The 17,471-nt window shown below is 38.5% G+C and overlaps 1 protein-coding gene across 1 annotated transcript; it reads left to right on the top strand.

Annotated features, from left to right (window-relative positions):
• The first annotated feature begins 1,367 nt into the window (after window positions 1-1,367).
• LOC118455244 (chitin synthase chs-2-like) lies at window positions 1,368-12,451 on the top strand. The gene is made up of 22 exons (XM_087835325.1): window positions 1,368-1,393; window positions 1,620-1,755; window positions 1,944-2,132; window positions 2,231-3,113; window positions 3,203-3,386; window positions 3,566-3,661; window positions 4,018-4,173; window positions 4,287-4,461; window positions 4,561-4,662; window positions 4,782-4,923; window positions 7,245-7,445; window positions 8,528-8,643; window positions 8,804-8,976; window positions 9,094-9,269; window positions 9,390-9,668; window positions 9,754-9,934; window positions 10,022-10,044; window positions 10,144-10,211; window positions 11,571-11,681; window positions 11,855-12,069; window positions 12,146-12,242; window positions 12,338-12,451. Exons 1-22 carry the CDS (start codon window positions 1,368-1,370, stop codon window positions 12,449-12,451), a joined length of 3,843 nt encoding a protein of 1,280 aa, XP_087691451.1.
• Window positions 12,452-17,471: the final 5,020 nt, after the last annotated feature.

The raw sequence follows: 17,471 nt of genomic DNA, 5'->3' as shown, positions 1-17,471 counted from the left end.
AAAAATATAATCTCAGTTATTTATAATATAGTTAATTTTCTCTTTCAGTCCACAATACTTTATGAGGCTTAGTTTATGGCGAGTTTAACACTATCTGAATAGCACATAGACTACTTTGAATGATACTTACGGGACAACTAGTGTTTTTTCAAGTGTATTTTTAAATTTCCTTGTAAAACCGCTCACACCTACATTCTGAAAAGATGTTGTTCTTTGTAATGGGTGTGCATTTCAGCACTCATAGTTTGAGCATGTACCATAGGTAGTTACAATTGTCAAGAGTTCCACACAGATGAAAAACTATTTCTACATAAATGCAGTCACGCATTATTCTCTGGAGTTTCGGTCCGACATCAATGACTCATAAATACAGATGAGGGAGAAAAAATGTATAACACCATGAAGATACATTTTAAAAAAATATATAATAATAATAATAATAATAATGGACACTTGTGCTTTTTGTGCTATACAGTGGAGCAAAAATACTGAGGCAATTGTTCACAAAACCAAAAGTAAGAAACATTATGATGTGCTCTTCTTGAGCTGTTGTTTAGCACAAAGTATCAACAACAGGATGCTGTTACTGTTTTTACTTATTATTTAGTTTAATCCAAGATGAAATGGCTTGTTAAGCTTACTAAGATATGTACTTATCCACATCGACTATCCACATAAATGTAACTCTGCATGTACAGTAAATGCACAGCAACACTTAAAGCTACAAAGATTAAGCTGGGGAACTCCAGGCCTCAAGAGCCGGTGTCCTGCAGGTTTTAGATGTCCTTGATCCAACACAGCTGATTTAAATGGCTAAATTACCTCCTCAGCCCTCAACATGTCTTGAAGTTCTCCAGAGGCCTGGTAATGAACTAATCATTTGACGTTTGACCCATTTGTATGTTGAGCCAGGGTGATATCTGCAGGACACTGGCCCTTGAGATCTGGAGTTCCCCCAACCCCTGCTCTAAAGCATAAATAAAATAAAGAATTAAAAAAAGAATTCATAAGTTAAATATTTGGAGACTGGCAGAAAATTTAATCAACATATATTTCTTAGAGGATGGAACCTTTGTTTTTGTGGGACAGAACTCCTAAGAACAGAAGAAAAAACCTACAGGTGTTTCCTGCATGTCCCATACATTATGTACAGATAGTTAAAGATTCTTAATATCCTACTAAATATTATGCACTAAACGTGAAAATATGCTGTTAGTTTCAGTTTTTCTGGATCCTGTTTGTTCATATTTCTCTTCACCTGCTGCAATCAGGTATTTCCCTTACATGTGGGAGTGGCTACATGATGACTCATACCTAAACCGCTATATAGTGCTTCCAAACAGAGACATTCATTTGCTGTATTAATCATGGGGGAGCAAAGAGATTTACCAAAGTAAGTGTGATCTGTAAAGAAATGTAATTTTTATATTTTAATTTTAGCCATTAGCCATAACACAGAAATAGTAAGAAATATGTGTGCCATTTAGGACATTTTAATTTTATCATTTGACATTATTTAACAAGTTTAATACATTTTATCAGGCTCAATAATTTACACTTAACTGTGCTCTTTACATGCCTTTCTACGTCAGACTTTGACTTTTTGTCTTTTCATTCAGGAGGCCGTGGGACACCTGTCAAGAAGTCCCAATCATTGAAGATGAACAGACACCATGGAAAATGATCAAATTGCTGAAGATCATTTGTCTGTTTGCTGTAACTGTTATTGTGTTTGGATCAGCATTATGTAGCAAGGTTTGTTGTTTTTTGGACATTTTTTAAACATATATGATATTTATTCTGCTGCAGCTAAAAAGATAGATATTAATATTTATACTTATTCTAAGGAATCAATCACACAGAGCAGTTGTTGATTTTCCCTTGCCAAAAAATAGCGTCACTAATAACTGACACATTCAGAGATTTCTTTTCCTCTCTTACAGACGTCTTTTCTCCTCCTAATCACGTTGTCCAATGAAGGCACAAAGACTCTCCCTCCTGAACAGAAACCCGTTGCACTGCTGTGTATCGGCTGCTCTCTCATCGCCTCCAGTGTATTTCTATTCCTCAAAAGCATCTGGAAATCATGTTATAAAACATCAAAGGTGCCCAGAAAAACAACTGCAGCCCTAGTAAGAAAACTTTGATGCTAAAAACAGAAAGTCTGCAGATTTTAACTTTTTTTTCTCATCATGCTTTAAAATGTAATCATCTTCTGCTTCTTCTTTAGGTTCTGTTTTTTGAGTTTCTGGTTTCTGCAGGTGCATCAATTCTCACCATCGTGGCGATGCCACACTTGGACATTGTGACCAATGTGACGATATTCAACGGAGTAGCTGTCATCTCTGCAATCCTACAGCTGATCGCTCAGTGTTCTGCCAAACAAACGAAACACTTCGTGCTGCCTTGCATCTTTGGTTTCATCTTTATTTTGATTGGTTATGTCCTGTTTCTTCTGTTATATATTACAAAGAATCCTTCTGATAACAACATGATCATCTGGGTGGGGTTAGCTGTTGGAGGGTCTATTTTGGTGTCTTTCAACTGGTGGGAAAACTACTTGAAAAAAACAATCTCAGCGAACAGCAGCCCCACCTTCCTCGAGAACCTTTGCAATGACATAAAAGAGTGCCAGAACATACTGCACATTCTCTCCAGCCTCATCAGGATCGTTGTGACTGCGTGTGTAGTTGGGGCCTACGTCCCTCTAGCCAAAATGGACTGGAGCATTCTGACCTCCATCCCGAGCCATGAGACAAGAATTATAGCCATCATCATTGGGGTCCAGCTGGTCTCCTCAGCACTCTGCCACTGGTTTGCCTTGGTAGCCTGCAAGATGCATGCTTTGCGGCGATGCTTCATCCTTCCTCTATACCTGGCCTCTCTAGCTGTTTTGGCTCTGCTGGTCATTCCAGTTATTGTTTACTATCAGGACTACAGAACAAGCCTGAATGGGACTACAAACATCAACTTCACAGACTACTGTAAGGTGGCTGTGGATGGAAGGAATCAAAGCCTGAATGACAGTGTGTTTCCACATCTGGTGCTGGATGTTACATACACTCTGTGCTTCCTTGACATGTCCAAGATAGCTGACATTGGCATACTCACAGGTAATAAAATAGAGCCGTTATAAATTATCAGCATATTTATTGATAAAAAAAAGTGTTCAATGAATAATATTTTCCTTACCTTCCTTCAGGTTCAGCAGTGTGCTGGTGGATTGGCTTTGTGTTGGTAACCCTACATCTCTGGAAGCTCAATGTGCACCGAATAGAGAGGACTCAAGACCTGTTCATGAGGAGGTTGTATGAGGGAGCCTTTATCGAGCAGTCGCTCCTCCTCAACATCCGATTTGACATCCAGACCAAAGAAAGGATGAAAAAGTAAGTGTGTGTACCATTGTTCTTTCATTGTGCTTCTGTGGTTCATTTAGGTGTGTTTGGACATGGTGTTTTTATAAGTTGTGACTAGGTATAGGCAATATTTTATGATACTGTCAATTCTTCAAACTACAAATATGCAATGCATTTTAAATATACACATATAAATATTTTATGTGAAGACGTAGGTATTTTGAACCAGTCATGGTGTATCTGTGTGCGACCATGTGGCACGAGACCTACGAGGAGATGATGAACATTATAATATCAATATTCAGGTGAGTCTCACTGATTCTGTGAAAAAAAAAATCTTGCTATTCCTCTAACTTCAATCTTTAATGAGTTACTACTATGTTCTGGACTTCCCCTCTCCACATGGAAAATTCAGTTATTCCTTAAAGCAAATAAAATGTGAAAAAAACTAAAAGTTTATCATTAAGAACATCTGAAATTTAATTAGGGTTTAATTTAGTTAAAGAAAAACCAACAACAGTGAAAAGTACCAATGTTACACTCAAAAATAATGTGAAAAATATGTGTCTTTGGCCACGCCAGTTTACTGTATTAAAATCATAAAAATTTACTTTCTTGCTGTGGATTTCCCCACACTTCCTGTTCATGCTTTTCCTTACAGACTGGACAAATACAGACCAAAGGAGGACCCGAAGTTCAATGATTTCACTTTTGAAGCTCATATCTACTTTGATGACGCATTTGAACATGTTGAGGGGAGTCGCCATCTGAATGAATATGCCAAGAACCTTGTAGAAGTTATTAAAGAGGTTTATGGGTATGTTTACATGCAGTCTGCTATTAATGCATTTAGGTCCAGGATTGATTTTACCATCCTGGACTATAATCTCTATTAATTTAGAGACATTTTTTCTTACTGACTATCATCAGCATCTTCAACAACGTTGATCAAAAGTTCTTCAGAAAGCAGCAACAAGTCCCTGATCAGAAAATCATACAGACGCCATATGGAGGTCGTCTTTTTATCAACATGCCTCAAGGGAACAACATTGTGGTTCACTTCAAGGATAAAGAACGCATCCGTCACAAAAAGAGATGGTCTCAGGTGGGAAAATGATTAACTGCAACATGTAATGTAGATCATCTGAAGTCTTGAGTTGTAAAAAAGATTGGATTTTTAATTATTATTTATGTTTTTTTGTAGATCATGTATTTGTACTATCTCCTGGGCTGGAAACTCATGAGCAAATATTACATTCGTTGGAAGAGGGGAGAGGATGAGCACGAGCTAAAAAAACAAGCTCAGGTAAGATGAAAGAGAAAGTTTCTGATTTGCTCAAACATGCTTGCTAACAACTGTCATGGTGCATAAAAAACAACCAAAGCTTCAGGGTCAAACAAAGCAAATTGTATATGTTTCTCCAGAAAGAGAAGCACAACACCTACGTCCTGGCTTTGGATGGGGACACTGACTTCCAGCCTGCTTCTGTGGTGTTGCTCATCGACCGTCTCAGAATGTACCCTCGCGTTGGTGCAGCATGTGGCAGGATTCACCCCACTGGATCAGGTTTGCACATAGTAACAAAATAAAAAAAAAAAAACATATGAGTAAGATGTCATTGGGACTTTATAAAGATTTGGATTGGAAGACATGTTAATAATTTCTGAATGGCTGCCATCATTCCAACAACTAATAATTATCGATATCTTAAGTGACATGTTCATTGAGAACATGAATGCAAAATCACCCGTTTGGGCCAGCAGTTAGATGAGGTACATCTTGTTTTTATAAAAAAGCAAAGAGGTGGAGATAAAATGTAATTGTGCACAATATCATGCATACAACAAGCTTCTGTCGTCTGGGCCCCAAGATAGTTTCTTAGCATAGAGAATTCTTGGATGCAAAATGCACATTGATGCTTTAATCTGCAGTGCTTAATACTGAGCATACAACACCATGTTTCCATGGAATTACATCCAGTAGTGACAATGACGAAAATTCTTGTCTCATCAGTTTAGTTATGTCTGTACACACACCACAGCTCATGTTCAACGCAACTAAAAGGATGGATCACAACACCGCCTAATGGTAACACTCATTATTGCAGAGGAATACTAATCTCACAGCAGTTACTAATGATCAGTGTTGGACAAGTTAGTTTGAAAAAGTAATTAATTATAGTTAATAGTTACTTCTTCAAAAAAGCAACTGAGTTAGTAACAGAGTTACAATATTCTAGAAGTAATTAATTACTTGAAAAGTAACTATTGCGTTGCTTTAAAAAAAATGTTTAACCCTCTGGGGTCCAGAGTATAATTGGCCATTTTTAACTACTTTTGATTTTCCCTCCACATTTTACCTTTAAAACTATTTACTTTGGTATCATTCTTTTCAGCACAACCTCGCGTGTCTGAATTTCCAGTCATGTTTTCATTTTGACATACTTAACACAATTGATCTAAAATCAGACAAAAACCATAAAATCAGATCAAGTTTTATTTTTTACTTTAACAACCACAAACATGTTTAATGAATCATATTTCATAAATTTAATGCAAATATAAATTGTCAATTTTAAAATCCTATGCACAAGTTTTGCAAACAACAAAGTTATTTGCAGCCATTTACCTTTTACCCCGTTTTTTAAATCACCATTTCAAACTATTTACAGAACAATCAGCTGTTCTTCAATAAGATGCCACACAAATTATTTGTGCCACTCCAAAAAAATAATTTCTGTCCACTATAAAGGAGAACATCACAGCCTGATACCTGCAGGTCTGACAGCAGCAGGTGTATCACTCCTGTTTCTACCTGGAGACAGCAGTCACCTCATAGTTCTGACACACAACACAAAACTATCCACAACACTACACACTAACTACACAAGACAACACATTAACTACACACTCCAAACACGCTAAACGTCACAAATCTCTCACATCTCAAAACTCGCTCTCTCTCGCCGTCACTCCTAAAACTTCCCCTGTTTTTTGTTTTGTTTTGTTTTTTTCTCTCATAAGCAGAGAGTGCTTGCTAGCGCTGTCCTTAGACACCAAACGTGACGAAACTATTGATGAAAAAACGCCGGGTATATATTGTTTATCATGACTGTTGTTGCTTTGTCTTTAAGTGGAAGTGTGATTGGCTTACCACGACTACTTTATTCTTCCTCAGTCAAACAGCAGCACCCGTGCTATTGTTTTGCTCCCTTAGCTCCAGGACAACACCTGGAGCTAAGGGAGCACGATCACTGTCTAGCACGACAGCTAGACAGTGATCGTGATTACCGTCCGCGGGAGCGCGCGCAGCTGCTTAAAGCTGTAGCCTCCAGATTACTTACAGCTACTTCCGTGCAACTGATATAAGATGTGGTAAGCTGAACGCAGCTTCAACCGCCTGTTTGTTGAAAAATAGTAACGGACCGCATTTTCTTGTTAGTAACTGTAACGGCGTTGTAACGATAGGAATAGTAATTGGTTAGATTACTTGTTACTGAAAAAAGTAACGCCGTTAGTAACGCCGTTAGTAACGCCGTTACTTGTAATGCCGTTACTTGTAACGCCGTTACTTGTAACGCCGTTATTCCCATCACTGCTAATGATGCATTTATTTATTTATTTTAGTCACTGAAAGGTGGAAATTAGTTGAAAAAATAAAACGAACAAAAAGAAAAACTCGCACGGCCCAACTCCATCAATTTAATTTACTGCATGCTTTCAACTCCACTTTACAGGTTTATTTTCAGAGTTGGCTTTTTAGAGCCCAAAAAATCCCAAAACAATGGACTCAATCAGCAGGCACACAGAACTAGAAGAACTAAAATACCCAGCTGAAAGCAGTAGACATTGTAGAGAGTTAAAAGTAACTTTGTATTTCCTTTGCAGGTCCTGTTGTTTGGTTCCAAAAGTTTGAGTATGCTGTTAGTCACTGGCTGCAGAAGACAGCTGAGCACATGATTGGCTGCGTGCTGTGCAGCCCTGGCTGCTTCAGTCTATTCAGAGCAGAGGCCCTAATGGATGACAATGTGATGAAGACATATTCTACCAAGTCCACAGAGGCCAGTCACTACATCCAGTATGACCAAGGTAAATAATCAAACAGTTTAAAGACCACTCTAATATTTTTGTATATATTTTTTATTCCACTGTCGCCACTGGCAGTCTGGCCTTCAAGTTTGGCACCTTGATGAGAAGTGGGCTATTAGAATAAGACTGCATCGGTGTGCAAGAGACGAAAACAGGGCACTGTTGGAATGCTACTACGCAAGTAAGAGGAAAGGGTACATTAATAGGATGAGAGCCCTATGACCAAGCTAAGATCCTGTGGGACTTCCAGATACAGACCGACAAAATGGTGGTGGTTAACCAACTGGACATAGGGGTGGTAGATAAGCAGAAAAGACACCTGTAGTGATAGACGTAGTGATATCGAATGTTGGCAACATCAGGAAGAAGGAACACTTCTGATTCTGTCTTCAATCAGTTCCTCAGATCTCGCGATCCTTCTTCTATCGCACTTGAGAGTGATGATATCTCCCCCCTGACCTGTCATCCTGGCTCCCCCTAGTATGTGTGTTGTACCTCGTCAATAGCTGTGAGAGCAGTCCCTACTGATACCCAACATCCACATTGACGGCAAACAAACTAGTAGCTCAAAGATTCCATAGGTCCCTCATCCCATTCATGTAACCTCTTCCGCCGGGGTTACTTGCATAGTAGCATTCCAACAGCGCCCTATTTTCGTCTATTGTGGGGCGATCGAGGCTCAAGAGTTGGGAGTTCGCCTTGTAATCGGAAGGTTGCCGGTTCGAGCCCCGGCTCGGACAGTCTCGGTCGTTGTGTCCTTGGGCAAGACACTTCACCTACCGCCTACTGGTGTTGGCCAGAAGGGCCGATGGCGCGATATGGCAGCCTCACTTCTGTCAGTCTACCCCAGGGCAGCTGTGGCTACAACTGTAGCTTGCCTCCACCAGTGTGTGAATGTGTGTGTGAATGGGTGGATGACTGGGTGTATAAAGCGCTTTGGGGTCCCTAGGGGGGACTAGTAAAAGCGCTATACAAATACAGGCCATTTCCCATTTCCCATTTATTGCCCACCGATGCCTTCTTGTTCTAGTGGCCCTTTATTTACACACACACATATATTCATATATATTTTGTAACCACAGGTGAAGACCGCTGGTTATGTACTCTGCTACTTAAGCAGGGATGGAGAGTGGAGTACAATGCAGCATCTGATGCCTACACCAATGCACCGATGGACTTCAAGGAACTCTACAACCAGGTGAAAACCTTTCTAACGATACTGCATTTGGTGTTGTGTTGTTATAAAAAAAAGATAACGCCTCAGTCTCCTTTTTTACTCCAAGTTTAATAGAATTTATTCACCTATCCATACATTGCTTGTGCTATTAGCAAATAAGCCCTAACATAACTATTTTCAGCGCCGGCGATGGGGGCCTTCAACAATGGCCAATGTGGTGGATCTGCTGGGTTCCACCGAAATTATTGCCAAAAGGAATAAATCCATTTCCAAACCATTCATGTTTTACCAGCTGTTTGGTATGATTTCATCCATCCTGGGACCCTCCACCATCTGTCTTTTGGTTGCAGGCAAGTATCACCTTTGTGTTTTACAAAATCACCTGTGCACATGTGAATTTGTGTCCACTGAAATGTTATTTGAGGTAAAAATGGATACAACTTTAAAACATGACAAATATCTTGCAGGTAGTTTAACCTTCGTTTTGGACATCAATTCTGCTGCTGCTCTTGTCATATCTGTGATACCTCCAGCCATCTACCTGGGTCTTTGTTTCAAGCTCAAGTCAGACACTCAAATTACCATTGCAGCAATCTTGAGTCTCTGTTATGCATTCCTTATGTTGACAGTGACAATTTCTATTATTGGTATGTTATGTTTAATCAGATTTAACTTATAATAAATTTTGCATTTTGTTATTCAGATTTTGTTTAATGTTTTGACAAGAAATACTTAAACCTGCTTGAACACCTGTCTTGTTTATTCAGGATCAATGTTGAAAGAGAAAACCATCCTGACACCCAGCAGCATTTTCATCATCTTCATGGCCATCCTTTACCTAATCACTGCAGCAATGCATCCTCAGGAATTTCCTCTGGTGTTCCATGGCTTTCTCTACATCATCTGCATCCCCAGCGCCTACCTTCTGCTCACCATCTACTCCATGGTTAACATGAACAATGTGTCTTGGGGCACCAGGGAGACAAAACCTGCTGCTGGTGCAGCCCCACCTCCAACTCTCAAGCCACAAACGAGAGCACAGAAAGGTAAGAGATATTCGACTTTTTTCTATGACACTCACAGATGTTATTGTTTTTCTGTTTTATGAAACGTGTATGATTTTGTTTGCAGCCAAAAGTATCTGCCAATGGCTCGTCTCATGGATCAAATGCTGCAAAAAATCCAGCCAGAGATTTCAAGGTGAACAGCTGAGTAGGAGTCAGGACAACACAGCCCAAGAGCCTGAGCAGCTTGAACCTGAACCCCAAAACACTATTGTGGAGGATATAACTATCACAGAAGAAGAACAGGGGTATGTTCTGAAGCTGGAAAAATAATTTCAGCACATCAGTCCTATGTACTGATATTTAGTTTTATTTTTTCCCAAATTTTCTTTCAGGCAATTAGACAGCAACATCCAAAGTAAGTCCATGAAATTCATTCTGAGGTTTTTTTTGTTTATTTTTGAATTCAGATAAACATACAGCTGTGATTTAATGATTTTTGCCATCCTTTTATTAGCAAGCTGGATTGAGGTGCTACAGAATTTGTCCAGTGACATGAAATTGCAAGAGGACTCACTCGAGCAGGTGTGTACGTGTTGTCAGTTATCTCATTTGCCTTGTTTACATCTCTGTCCAGAATTTATCTTTACTCCCATCTATAAAAAGGACGATGAGCAGTATGTACAAATACTAAAACTGTTAAAAAAATACTCCAGTAAAAGTTGAAGTACAGATTCAACTTTTTTACTCCAGGTTCCAGGTCTGAAATGTACTCAAAGTAAGAAACAAAAAAAGCTCTTTAGAGGACATTTCTATTTTTGTGCAAGGCTAACTGGTCCTTGTGTTATATCAACATAATGATAATGATGAATGAATGATGATCAGCTTGAATCTGAAGAAAAAGAACAAAATTTATATTGATATGTTTATCTTCTGATCCCTACATTGTAGAGGGTGACTTTGCCTCTAAACAGGTGTTTTAGGGTTCCTCCATTTGGATTCAGCAGGGTGAGGAACCCTAAAATTAATTGTAATGACTCAGTGTGGGGAAAAGAATTGAGAGCTCTGGTAGATTTTTCCAGTGTACAGGTCTCTGATCAGCTGACCTGCTGCTCTTTGTGGTTGTACAAGCCTGAAATCAACCAGGTGTGAGCAGATGTTTCATGAGTGTTCCTGGCTGATTTCCAACCTCTACACTGACAGTACACTGTTTATGCTGTCTGTTTTCTAGATGGTATAAAGTTGCTATGAAGGTGAAATTCAGTCAGTGGATCTCAGCCTTATTAACTAAAACTCATATGAATCTCTGCTACAAATGATCTAACCCAACTCTGACCATGAAACCACCGCCACTGTGCACCAGTCACACACTGTTCTTTACTTTAACTCCATCACAGTACAGACGACTTATCTGTTTATCCTGCGCTAACCTGTAGATCCAGTCTTTAAATGAAAGTTAGTCTTCCTCAGTATGTTGTTTCATGTTTCACAATACAAAAAAACATGTACACACCCAATATCTAATTTAAAAACACGAGAACTTATATATATATATATAGATAGATAGAGTGATAGAGAGATAGAGATATATATATATATATAGAGAGAGAGAAGCTTTGAACTTCTATTTTATCAAATGCCACTGACCTTACCTTTAAATCTAACCTCTCTTCTTCCTCCCCTGTCCTGTCTTTCTTATCTTTCTCCATCTCTGAGTGAAGTTAGCTCGTTTTGTTTACAGCAGTTGGACCTTGGACATAGTATTTGTTACTTCTCACATCTGATGATGAACTTACTGTAATTACTGTGCTTTAACAAACACACATGCTTATCTTGCCAATTAAAATTTAAATGCAATAGGAATGTTTGTGGGTTATTTTCCTTTAAAGCTATTTTTGCCATTTCTTTAGTTTCAACTATTGAAAACGTTTCTGTCTTTTCCAGGAGGAAAAGGAATTCTGGGAAGAGCTTCAAAAGGAGTATCTTAAACCTCTACCTGATGACAAAGAAAAACAGAAAAAGATGGCCAGTGAGCTGCGACAGCTGAGAAATAAAGTAAGTGTGGGAGGATGTGTTATCAAGAAGGGGCATACTGTACATCTTTAGAATTCCAGGGTGAAAGCACTGTTGCTTTGTATCATTATTATCAACATGAACTTTGGTACTTCTCCTACAGGAAAACAAGTGCAGTTAATCTTAAATTACTTTCTTTTTCTCGTTACACACAGATCAACTTTTCCTTCTTCATCTTGAATGCATTCTGGCTGGTGACAACCTTCATCCTCCAGATCTTCAATAGCATCTTTGCCATCAGCATCCCAAAGTTAAACCTTCAGTTACAGAAAACAGGAGATGTTATCAAAGTTGAACCAGTTCCCTTCATGTTCATTATGGGATTTGCTGTTACGGTTATTATCCAGTTCCTTGCGATGCTATACCACAGGTGACCTCTTAGATCAAATCCCAGTCTTTTGGTAGTCAATGAGACAGTCTAACATTCTTATGTTGCATTCATCCAGAATACACACCCTCATCCATTATGTAGCTTTTGTGGACACGGAACCCAAAGAGAGGAAGAAAACTGGAAGCCGGAAGTCATACCTGCAAGGGAGAAGGGTATTTGCAACTATACTGCATAGATAGATTACTTGTATTCTTTAAACAGTACAGAAATCCATTTTTGTGCTAATGGTTTTTCAATTGCCTTTAAGGAGTCCAGTTCTTATGCAGACTCAAGCTACAGCTCCATGGAGGACCTTGATACTGAGGACAATGATATTGAGTCAGAGGTCACCAGAGGACCTCACGAAGAGGATTTGGTATAAACAACCGGTGTGACTGTTCAGCACTTTAAAATATCTGTTGTGTGAGATTTTACCAAAAATGTCAATACATGCACTACTTATTTTTTTACTTACATTGATTCAAATGCAATTTATTTATATAAGAAAAAAATATCTTTCAGTCTGAAGACATCAAAATAAGCCAATAAGGCTATAAAAAAAGAAAGAAGAGAAAGTGTATGTCGGTGAAAATGTTAGAGGATTTGGTCTCCTCTTTCCCCTCATCCCCAGCTGATCATAGGGGTCAGTTTATTGTTAGGGTTTTTACCTTAAAATATAAAGCACGTTGAAGTTGTTATAAATTGGCATTATAGGAATGACATTGATTTGAATCACATCAGATCAGTCATTCATCATTTTAACCGAAGAATCTAAAGTATTTTTTTACACTATAAGTCTTGGTGACATTGAGTTTTCTGCTGTCTCATATTGTTTTAATGTATAAAAACATGTGATCTACTTTTCCATTTGTTTACACTTTGTTTTAAAGAAAACTTGAAAATATTTTCCAATTCAATTCTTCAAAATATGAAATTAATCTAATATAATTTCCCCTTACATTGGGTTCCATATGGAAAATGTGTTATTTATTTGTGTTAAATTATTTTTTAGCAGTTTTTTTTAGCTACTATAAAGTTTCTTGTGTGTTTAAGCTAAAAAGTTAAATGTTTTTAAAGAGTATTGAAAGGAAGTAGGGAGAAGTACGGCAGAAACTGGTTAAAACAGATTTCCTTTAACTGGTATGGTGAAGTTTTGGGGATATTGTGTGTATCAGAGGAAGCACAAAAGTATATTGAATATCACCATATGACCTTTATTTTATTTTGTCCCTGTTGCAGTAATGCCAAATATATGTTGTAGTGTTGATTTGTGTAACAAAATCTTAAAATATTTTTATATGACTTGTCTTTATTTTGTGTCACAAAATGCACAAAACTTTTCTTTTGGGAAAAGTACAACAATTAATGTAAAACTTAATATTTGATGTAGCACATAAAGAGAAATTTTTAGTCTCATGTGTTGTAGAAAGTTAATGTTGGTAGAGAAGTAGTTACACAAATGTTTGCTTACAAAGATCAAATCAGAAACATATTAACCCACAGCAGTGGCGGTCCACTGCTGTGGGTGCCCCGGGCGAACACTCCCTCTGGCGCCCCCCCCCCCACACACACACACACACACATAAAACATATTAAGGATTGTACATTAACATAAAACTGTTGTCAGAACCATACTGAATTTCGCCAGAGAAACACACACAGACACACATATGAAGAGAGAGAGTATGCATTGATGCATTGTATGCAAACAGCTACCAAACAGCCATCATAATTCCTCATACAATGATAACAGGACAAATCAACAACTGACAATGACTAATTAATATTAAAATCTGTAACATAATGTATTGTTTGGAGTTTAGTCTGTTACTGTTACTATTTTTACCATTTCTTCTTGGAGCACCTGTAACCCACATAATTTCCTTAGGGATTAATAAAGTATTTTGATTCTGATTCTGATTGTTTCAGGATGACCTGCCATTATCCAATCACACATCTGCTTACCTGTATCTTTTGATAGTTTCTCTTCTTCTTTTCTCTTTTTTCTAAACTGAGGACCTGATGGCTTTGAACTTTTCTTGTCCATCTTGGTTTTAATTTTGCACTCCAGTATGAACACAAATCCCCCAACTCGAGGATCACCACAACATAACCTAATAGACCTACACCTTAGTTCACAGATTCACTTTGTCTAAGGTTTATTTCTGAGATTTCACACAATCCAGGACTCAAATCATGAATACATGATGGGCTTGGATTTACAACATTATGAATGAAATGTGCTCTATTTGGAAGCAGCCGCCCCTTCCCCTTTCGACGGGTTGTGTGTGAGACTTTAAATCATCAAACTGTAAATTATAAATTTTAAATTGTTATTGATCCCTTTACCCCGAGTCCTAAAGTGTATATTTATTTTCTTACTCTTCTTATATTTATTGTTTGTTTACTTGCACTGCTTTAACTGGAGCCTCGTCGTCTCGTCTCTCTATATACTGGACTGTATGTAGCGGAGATGACAATAAAGTTTACTTTGACTTCAGCAGCGAGCAGGCGCACCGAGAGCTCTCGCGCTCACTTTTCGTGTAGGCCTACAGAATTTCGAATTTCAAATTATAAGTCTGTATCATAATGTCTGGTCTTTTCGTGTTTGTTGTTTTGTTTTTATTTTGTTTTATTTTGCGAGTTGGTTATTAGATGCTGCTCCAGCCAGCCAGAGAATCCCCCGCCACCCCGCCCTCTCCTCCCTGTGTAGCAAGCAGCAGGCACGGGGAGGAGGGGGCGCCCTTACTCCCAGCAAATGGGCGATAGAAAACCGATCGGTGCCTATGCCATTCTCAGTATGCGCTGGCTGATGTCGGGGCAGCATGAGTACGAGCAATTTTTTTTTTTTGCCGATGTCCCTGATGCCGCCCCCCACCACGATGCCGCCCCGGGCAACCGCCCGTGTCACCCGTATCTAAAACCGCTACTGACCCACAGACCTGCAATTTATACTGTCAATTAATAATTTGTGCTTCCATTTTCTGTGTGAGTAAAATAACAAGACCTCCAAAATCATCTCAGTTCTTACAATCTGAGGGTTTTTCTAGTCTAAAACTGAGACAGTCTGTGGCAGACAAGGGGATGATGGCATAAACAATCCCCTTTTTCTTATAACCAGGAGTCTATTTAGATGTCCAGTTGTAAAAGCAGTTTTCATCTCTGCTTAAATTTGCAAATTAATTAAGTTGATTAAGTGTGCATACATTTGAAAAGCCATGACAACAAAACTTGAAATAAATACACACATCTAGTTTTTAGAATTCAGTTAAATGTCTGGGGCATGTCTGTCAGTGGATGTGTGTCTGTGAATACTCACTGGCTCTACTATTCTGTAACACACAGCAGTAAAGACAGCAGTGAAACAGTTCCCACCATCTTGTGGTGGGTCATTGAATCAGCACACAGGGAAAAGAAGTTAAATTGCTCATTTGTGATTAATATTTATGTCATCATGATTGATCCTTTGTACAGCCAATATACAAATAAATAATAAATAAATAAATAAATAAAATTACTATAAAATAAAATATAATACTTGGCCGGAGATAGCATCCCATTGCACATGCCAGTTAGGCCCCTTTTTGTTAAATAATTAAAATTTTATATTACATTACATCCAGACTTCAATCATCTGATCCAGTAAACAGCACCAAACAAGCGTCAGTAGCAGAAAAAGTTCTTTTGCATTTCGCAAGTTTTTCATGGGTGCACCAACTGTTGGGTATTTCAGTTTGTAAAATCACTCTGACCTCTGCAACACTGCATACTGTGGAAAATATAACTACTGGTTCATAACCTATTACTCTGAGTTAATCAGTGTGTCTATTGGTCTATAGTTCAGCCTTCGTTATAACAAAGTAAGCACTTTGCTAACCTATTGCTAGGTGCTAGCAATGCTAACCTATTTATAAAGAAATATTTGACCAAACACAAATTTCCCTACTTTTTGTGCTTAGTTTAGATTCTCTGCTGGGGGTATGTGTTTAATATGAGCAACTTGTTAAACCATACCTTACTAACATCTGGAATGAAGCCTAGCTGTAGTTACAGAAGTACAAATTGTGTCACTGATATTTACATGTATTAATTCAGTGAATATGGGATAGTCGTCTTTTAATGTTTAAATGTTTTCAGTTTTAAAGATCTCATTTTCAGCCATCACATTAGGTGTTTTCAAGCCGGCTAGTACAAATAAAGCATGGCTGTCCTGGCGTATGTCCTGAAAAAAGTAAATATGGAGCAAAAGTTATTTATGTTTGTTTGGGACATCATGGAACAGCTGTTATAGTCTGAAAGTTAGAGTCTGTAAATATACTTAATTAGTCCGTTCATCATTAGCTTATATCTATGTTCTAATTATCTTTGGGTCTCAGTAGAGGTACATTCAGTGATTGTTCACTAATCTCCTCCAGGTAAAATTTAAAAAAGAAATATCAAAAAAGCAAAATCTCAATTGCAGCTTCAGTTTCCATCATGTTATAACTGAATGAGCTTTTTACTTTGTTGTGATTTGAAATATTGTCGATATGTTAATCTTCACTGGGTGCACATGACTTTTCCCATCCCATGAACTCAAATCAGTAGTGTCATCTCCGATCTTAGCAGAGGGCATTGATATGAAGAATGAGAGAACTGACAGCTGTTATTTTAATCACCCCGAGTTAGTTCTTTTAACTCAAAGCATCAGAGAGTAATGTGGCAACATCTGGACAGATGTGTTTAAAAGGCTGTAGGCTGCAGCCATTGCTCTAACACAGGGTACAGATGTAACAGGGCTAAGTGCTGGTTCTAATAGTCAGAGCTGCTTCAAGCTTTATTTGTGAAGCTTACAAAAAATGTAGCTAACTTCTAGTGCTGGGAAGTAATATTTTCATGAGCTAAGATGATCATAAAAGAGTGGTGCTACATGCTGCAATGCTAACATTAGCATCTTACCTTTAACTGGTGGTTAGGCTTAGTCCACAGGCGCACACTTGGAGGTTCACCCTTTAGTTTCACTGCAGAGTCCTTTCTGTCTGTGAAGGTTCTCAGTCATCCAGGTCATCGTAGTCAAAGGAGCTTGCAAAGAAAAGCGTCTGGACTTCTTTAAGTTACTTGAAGACGTTTCACCTCTCATCCGAGAAGCTTCTTCAGTTCTAAGGTCAAATGGTGGGGAGTCCCAGATATAAACCTAGTGGGAGTGTCCCCCCACAGAGGGACAAAAGGACCCCCTGATGATCCTCTAATCGCCTGTGTGGAACTGGGTGTGAGTCCCAATCAGCCAGAGTTTCGGGTGAGTTTTTTTTGAACCCTGGCCCCACCTTATCATGCGAATTCCTGAGGTCAGATGGCCCAGGATGTGAGTGGGCGTTAAGGCGTCTGGGAAGGGATCTCAAAACTGGATTATAGATGGCAGAGAG

The sequence above is a fragment of the Neolamprologus brichardi genome, chromosome 22 (genome assembly GCF_056152115.1).
Source record: "Neolamprologus brichardi isolate AB-2024 chromosome 22, ASM5615211v1, whole genome shotgun sequence".
NCBI lineage: Eukaryota > Metazoa > Chordata > Actinopteri > Cichliformes > Cichlidae > Neolamprologus > Neolamprologus brichardi.
Note: the sequence above shows the minus strand (reverse complement) of the source record. Positions and strands in the feature narration are given on the sequence as shown.